The sequence below is a fragment of the Myotis daubentonii genome, chromosome 8, assembly GCF_963259705.1.
Source record: "Myotis daubentonii chromosome 8, mMyoDau2.1, whole genome shotgun sequence".
NCBI lineage: Eukaryota > Metazoa > Chordata > Mammalia > Chiroptera > Vespertilionidae > Myotis > Myotis daubentonii.
In genome coordinates, this window is record NC_081847.1 from 32,903,433 (window position 1) to 32,910,585 (window position 7,153).

General features: G+C 48.2%; 1 protein-coding gene across 1 annotated transcript; it reads right to left on the reverse strand.

The window, feature by feature from the left end:
- Nucleotides 1-3,143: 3,143 nt before the first annotated feature.
- C8H20orf202 (chromosome 8 C20orf202 homolog) lies at nucleotides 3,144-6,358 on the reverse strand. Its single transcript, XM_059707558.1, has 2 exons — nucleotides 6,122-6,358; nucleotides 3,144-3,524 (listed from the first exon to the last, which is right to left on the reverse strand). The coding sequence occupies exons 1-2, from the start codon at nucleotides 6,185-6,187 to the stop codon at nucleotides 3,291-3,293; spliced, it is 300 nt and encodes a 99-aa protein (XP_059563541.1). The 5' UTR covers nucleotides 6,188-6,358; the 3' UTR covers nucleotides 3,144-3,290.
- Between the last annotated feature and the right edge of the window lie 795 nt (nucleotides 6,359-7,153).

The window sequence follows — 7,153 nt, forward strand, 5'->3', positions numbered from 1 at the left end:
TGCTCCCAATGGCCCCGCTTTTGCTTCCTTGGCCATTGCTCTTTAGGCCTGAATAGAAAAACCGAGTCTTTCCCTCCTGAGTAGGGAAAAACCCAGTTCCCCATCTCCTGTGTGTTTTCCCTTTACTTTTACACAGAACACTTCCAAGCAATTCTCCATGACAACAGCTGGGTGTCTTACGATTTAACACAATTCTGACACTGTCTACCTGGAGGTCTCACGGGTTAAGGGCTCAGTCCCACAAGATGGCTCCCACCCCACTTCAGATGCCAAACAGAAGTAGAAGGTCCCCAGGTTACTTACAACTTCCACCCAACGTGGCTACAAATTGGAGGTTCCCGTGGCCCCCTTCTTGATTCAGTTAATTTGCTAGAAGGGCTCCCAGAACACAGGGAAGCACTCACTTACCTTTAGCAGCTCATGAAAGGATACCGAGGAGCAGCCAGATACAGAGATGCACAGGGCAAGGTCTGGGAGGGTCCCCAGTGCAGGAGAGTGTCTACACCCTCCTGCTATGTGGATGCCCCAAACTGGAAGCTCCCCAAATCCCCTACTGGTGGGATTTTATGGAGACTTCCTCATGTAGGCATGAACAATTAGTACCTCCATTTCCAGCCCCTCTCTCCTCTCTGGAGGATGGGGGATGGGGATGGAAATTCCAAGCTTCCAACCATGACTTGGTCTTTCTGGTGATCAGTCCACATCCAGGAGCCATCTAGGAGCCCACCCAGAATCAATATAATTAAGAATTTACAAGGGTTTTAGGAGCCTGTGTCAGGGTCAAACAAATGTTAGCACAAGAGATGCTCCCAGTGCTCTGACAGGACAAGGAAGCTAAGAGAGACTGGAGCATGTGTCTGACACCCTGGTACTCACCAGACTCTCCCTCTGTTTCCCACACTTCCCAGCCACCTCCTGGAACAGATCATGTGACCTATTCTATTGAATGGGCTGTAGGAGGAAGGGACATATACTAGTAGCACTTCCTGTCTAAAGTGTCATAGAGCCAGTGTGTGACTCTCCAAATGTATCTTCCTAGCTTGGCATTTGGTGGATGCCCATGGGGCCTGGGACCTAGGACCTTGACAAGAGGGTGCTGGTTGGTGCCCTGGGGAGAAATCGCTGCTGTGAGGTGAAGTATGGTGAGGCGGTGCTGCTCATAGGAACTGGAAGCTACAGAGAACAAAGATGAAGAAGTAAATTCTTTCTCCCTCCTCCAGCCGTGGGGTGTCCCTCTAGCCCCAACCTGATTATTGGCAAAGTCTAACAAACTCTAACATGGGGCACCGGTAACACAGAAATGTGGTTCGTAAGCCTGAGCCCCAGCCCCAGCCCCAGCATCACAAATGTTGCCATTTTAGCATTATAAGTGTACAGTTCAGCGTGGCATCAAGTACATTCACATTGTTATGCCACCATCACACCATCCATCCAGAATGTTTTTCATCTTGCAAAACTGAAACTCAGTACCCATTAAACTCACCACTCCCGCTCTCCAAGCTTCTAGAAACCACTATTCTACTTTGTGTCTTTATGGATTTGACTACTGTAGGCACCTCATATAAACGGAATCATACAGTATTTATCCTTTTGTGACTGACCAGCTTATTTCACTCAGGATAATGCCTTTGAAGTTCATCCACGTTGTAGCATGTGCCAGAATTGCCTTCCTTTTGAAGGCTGAATGAAATTCCACTTTATGTATATATCACATTTTGCTTATCCATTTAGCTGTCAATAGAGAAGTATTTTTGTATTATCAACTATTATATTTAAAAAGTCTCCGATTAGTCTGGCTGTAAACATTGTACATATAATGCAAATCCCCCACACTCTGTGTTTGTATGCAATGAGTTTACTTTTTCAAAACCATAAAAACAATATGCTAACAACATGCAAGTCGATTTTAAAAAATAGAAAGGCCTACCAATCATCAGACCATCCTAACAACAGGGCGTTTTATTTTCACCTCTTCTTTTTTTTTCAAAGCTATAACTCCTGCACGCCATCCCACTGAATGTTCTGCCACATCATAAACCTTGTTGCCTGCTATTACAGGGTTGTTATTGCCAACCCAGAATGAGTGAAATGCTGTTTTCTTCATCACTTCCCTCCTTTGCTTCTATGAACATCTGGATTGTATTCTCGAGGACTGTTTTGGTTGCAAATGAGGGAAACCCTACTCAAAGCTGCTTAAGCAAAAACAAATTGGTGTGTGTGGTGGTGGTGGAATTCACTGGCCTCAGTCACTGGAAAGAATGCAGGAGTAACTCATTGAACTGGGACCTGAAACCAGGGACTAAAACGAGCAAGCACTCTACCTCTCAGCCTATCTCTCGTGTGGTCCTCTCTCTACTTCTCTTTTAAGATTAGCCTCTCATGCCGAAACCGGTTTGGCTCAGTGGATAGAGCGTCGGCCTGAGGACTGGAAAGGTCCCAGGTTCGATTCCGGTCAAGGGCATGTACCTGGGTTGCGGGCATATCCCCAGTAGGAGATGTGCAGGAGGCAGCTCATTGATGTTTCTAACTCTCTATCTCTCTCCCTTTCTCTCTGTAAAAAATCAATAAAATATATTAAAAAAAAAAGATTAGCCTCTTTCTTTCTGAGCACAGACAGGTCTTCCCCACCTGGCTGGTTACATGGCCTCTGGCAGCCCCAGCTTTGCAACTGCAATAGAACAAGCATCCAGCTAGCAATCCCAGAGAAGGCTGTGATTGGCTGTGCTGACCCACTCAGCCAACCCACTTAGCCAATCCTGTTGTTAGAGTGGCCATGCATTATAATTGGGCAGGCCTGATCACATGTCCATCCCTACAGCCAGAATGGTGACAGCATCTGTTGCTTTCAGATAAAGGGGGATGAGAAGTCCTGTTGGAAGACAGAAAACAACCATCAAGCTTCACACAGGCTTCTGCTTGTCACCATTGCACGACTAGATAAACTTCCTCACACATTGAGCCCTTTGTTCTAACAATTACTTTTTGAGAAATTCCCAAGGGTAGGATTACTTGATGGTGCTTTCCAGAACCATGTAACATATTTGTGTTTTTCAAAGCATGTTCACACCCAATACCTTATTTGTGCCTCATCAAAAAATGCTCATAACTGACAGAGAAAGAACCAGTGACACAGAGAAGTTGAGTGATGGGTCCAGGGACATTTAGTAGATGAGGACAGAGGTGAACCTAGGGACTTCTTGACTCCCATCCCAGTGTCCCCCACCCCAACAGCATCACAAAACTTAGATTAGTGGTGGGGGGGGTTCAAGCCCAGGGTCATCTCTGACCAGTTAGGGGAGGGAGCTTCGCCGGCCATCTACCCCTTGGAGGAGCTGGGCCAGCCGCCTGGATGACACGGGCTGGTGACCCCGGCCTTCGGAGCCTGCTCGAGCTCTGATGGGCGATGTCCCTCTGCTGGACATGGCATCCTCCCAGTGGGCACTCTCGGAACGCAGCTCCTCCAGGACACTGCGAAGATGCCTCAGTGTGAGCAGGAGCTTCTGGTCTTGGATCTGCATCTCGGCCTGGGAGAGAGAGAGAGACAGGTCTTCAAGGGGTGGGCAGTGCACTGGACACTCCCCCAGAAAGCCTGTTCTCATTACTGTCTCGCCGGAGACAAGCCCACAGCTCAAAGAAGCCGTTTGCACCAAAGCCTCAGTTTCTTCATCTGCAAAGCGGAAAGCAAATTACCTACCTCCCAAGGTTCTTACTGTAACCAGCTCAAGATGGTCCTCTGACCAAGACCACAATCATGCCGCCGGAGCATGGCACAGAGGAGAGAACTCTGGCCTCCAGCTGCACCCAGAACCAAGGTCTCACCACAACCATCCCCCCGCCCCACCTCCCATCCTCCACCTCCCATGCCCCAGCCCGCACCTCACAGAACCACAGGACCAGGACATAACCGGAACGTGAACACTGGAATCCTTTCAGAAGTCAGGGTTCTGTTGTCCAGGAACCTTTTTACCACCGATGGCCAGGTTCCGAGGTCCTCTAAGACGTGCCCCAGCAGCACCAGCACTTCCTCAGAGCCCCTTAAGAACCCTTGGCCTGGTCCAGTGGGCAAGATGGATCTGAGGCACCACTAGGTCTCCCATCTTCTCGGTGGGTGCCTTCTTGATCAATGAACCTTTCCTTATTCCAAACCCCGACATTTTGAGTTTTGGCCTTTCGAAGCATTGGGCACACAGACTTCGGTCCAGTAACATTATGAGGATGGAATGAATTAGTTCCCACTCTAAAATAGGGCATGCGGAACTACCAAGATCTGTGATGATCTTCATTATCATCATCATCAATATTAAACATTGCCGGGAGCCGGTCCATCCTTGCTGTTCCAAGGGATCTGGCATATATGGCATACTGTTCTTAATATGTTTGCTCACCTTCTTGGCACTATGTGTTTTAACCAAGGTCACCTCTCTGAGAAAGGTTGTTTCCCCAGGTAGGGATTTTCCCCTGAAGTTAGGGAGGGAATAAAACCCCTTAACTAAGTGCCAGGAGGGTAATTAATCACTTTAACTACAAACAATCATGCTTAAGCTACATAATCTTTACTCCCTGGAATGGAGATAAGAAATGCCCTAACCTTTGGAATAGAGATTGATAGGATTGGAATCAACTGGTATAAATACAGATGTAACAAGACAACAACACACAGAACCTAGACACAGAACCTACACAGAACCTAGAGACAGAAGAACTTCGCTGGAGAGAACATGGCAAAAGATCCTGGACAGAAACTGGCCACAGAACCTAGACACAGAACCTAGCAAGAGAACCTGGCTGAAGAACCTAGAGACAGAACCTGGCAACAGAACCTGGCAACAGAACCTGGCTGGAAAACCTAGCGAGAGAACATGGCAACAGAACCTGGACAGAACCTGGCAACAGAACTTGGCAGGAGAACCTGGATAGAACCTGGCTGGAGAACCTAGCGAGGGAACATGGCTATAGAACCTGGCTGGAGAACCTGGAGAACCTAGCAAGAGAACATGGACACAGAACTTGGCTAGAGATCCTGGCTAGGCTGCTGATCAACTGAACGCTGTCTCCATGTCATTCCTTCTTCGCCAACTCCGTCCACACCTTTGGGGACCCCTGGACCTGCTGGGGTTTGACCCCAGCAAAACATGATTCTTCTTATTTACAACCCCACTTATATGCTATAACCCTCACTAACAAATCATTTTATAGGCATTAAGGAGATAGTGACTTCATATTAAAGTGAAGTACACCTGCAGGCAGTAGTAATAACACCGAGAGAGCAGGGAGCTAGAAAGAGGAAACCCCCGAGAACACACAGCCATCCCTTCCCAATTCCTGGGAAAACGTTGCCTGTGTTTTCTCAATTTTAGGATTTTCCTCCCACACATTTTAAAAAACATATATTTTTTATTGATTTCAGAGAGGAAGGAAGAGGGAGAGAGAGATAGAAATATCCATGATGAGAGAGAATCATGGATCGGCTGCCTTCTGCAAGTCCCCCACTGGGGATCGAGCCCACAACCTGGGCATATGCCCTTGGCCTCCACTCCCCATTTTCCTCACTCTCACTGCTCTGGGCTTGCACCTCCAAAATGAATTGTTAGTGCCCCACTCCTTGTGCAAGCCTCTGCCCCAGGCGGACACAGAGCGCACCCAGGCTAAGACAGCGGCTGTACTCCACAGCCACCTGGGTCAGGATTGTAGCAGACGTGCCGAGCAGACACTGAGCGAATTACACCATCTTCTCACCGAACCCTTTCAGTAACCCCTGCAGTGTTGGTACAACTGTTACCCTCATCTTGTGATAAGGAAACTGAGGCTCAAAGAGGTAAAGCCACTTGGTAGAAGCCACACAGCAGCAGAGCTGGGCACATACCCAGAACTCAGTGTAATTTCTGAAAATGGTCTGGCACGCAGTGCACCCAGAGCCTCCTATGTAGGCCATGACCTACTTATCCCTGCACCTGAGGTGGTGACTGTGCGCTGTATGGCTGGTCCCAGAGGGATGCCCGCAGGGCCTACACCCCAGCCTGCAGCCTCTGACCCAGCCAATGGGGCACCTGGGAAGGGGGACCAGCGAACCTTGGCATACGTGGGGTGGAGGCGTCAGATAAAAAGAAATGCAGAGCCTTACCAGTTCCTTCCTCAGCCACTCCAGGGTCTGCCCAAGACTCGGGGTTGGCTCTTCTGCTGTTTTCATCTCAGTGTCCTTGGGAGAGACCTTGACGCTGGCCTGGTGATGGGCCTGACGGACCGTTGACTTACACAGTCTCCTGCCTGCTTCAGGCTGGAAGCAGAGTCTGGCCAAATCACCGAGGATGAAGTTAATGAGACCAGGAAGTGGCTCACATTGGAAAATGTAGGGTTTTTTTTTTTTTTTAAGTGTTTCAGTGCTCTAAAGAGAAAAAGTAGGGAGGGCAGGAGGGAGACCGTTGGGATGACAGTGCCTCCGTGCCTGCGAGTTCCAGAATCCAAGATCTGATGCCAATAGGACTACAGAGACTGCAAAGCTTCACATGATGAAAACAACAATTATTATGAGAATAGGGGTCCTCTTCTGAGGGCTCCGAGTGACATATATACCTATAGTCTCTCCCTCTAAAACATGTATTTCTATTATTTATATATGAAATCTCACTTGGGGCAAATACCCCATCTATTCCTGCCGTGTCCCCAGTCCCTGCCTCCCTCCCTCACTTATCCATCGTGTCTAGATAAAGGGGAATGTTCACTCCCCAAGTCCCCCTGCTTCTGGGATTCCCAGGTGTCCGATTTCTAGTGAATGGGATCAAAACAGAAATTTGCTTTGAGACTGCTAGGAAAACTTTTGTCTAGCTGGCAAAAGGGAAAGTGTCAGCGATGCTCCCCTTTCTTCCTACTTTCTTCCCCATCTTTCTGCCTTGAATGTGGGTGCGATGCCTGGAGCTACAGTAACCAGCTTATACCCCTAAGTAAGACAAAGGGCAAGAAAACTGCATAGGCTTTGCGATCACGGAGTCACAGAATCACCAATAGCATCTGCCTGTTTTGTGAGACAGTGAACCCCAGTTTTAATTGGGCAAACACAGCCTTAACTGACACCCCATTTATTCTTCACAACTTGCTATGAAGCAGATATCCTTTATTGTTGTTGTTAATCTTCACCCGAGGATTTTTTCCCATTGAT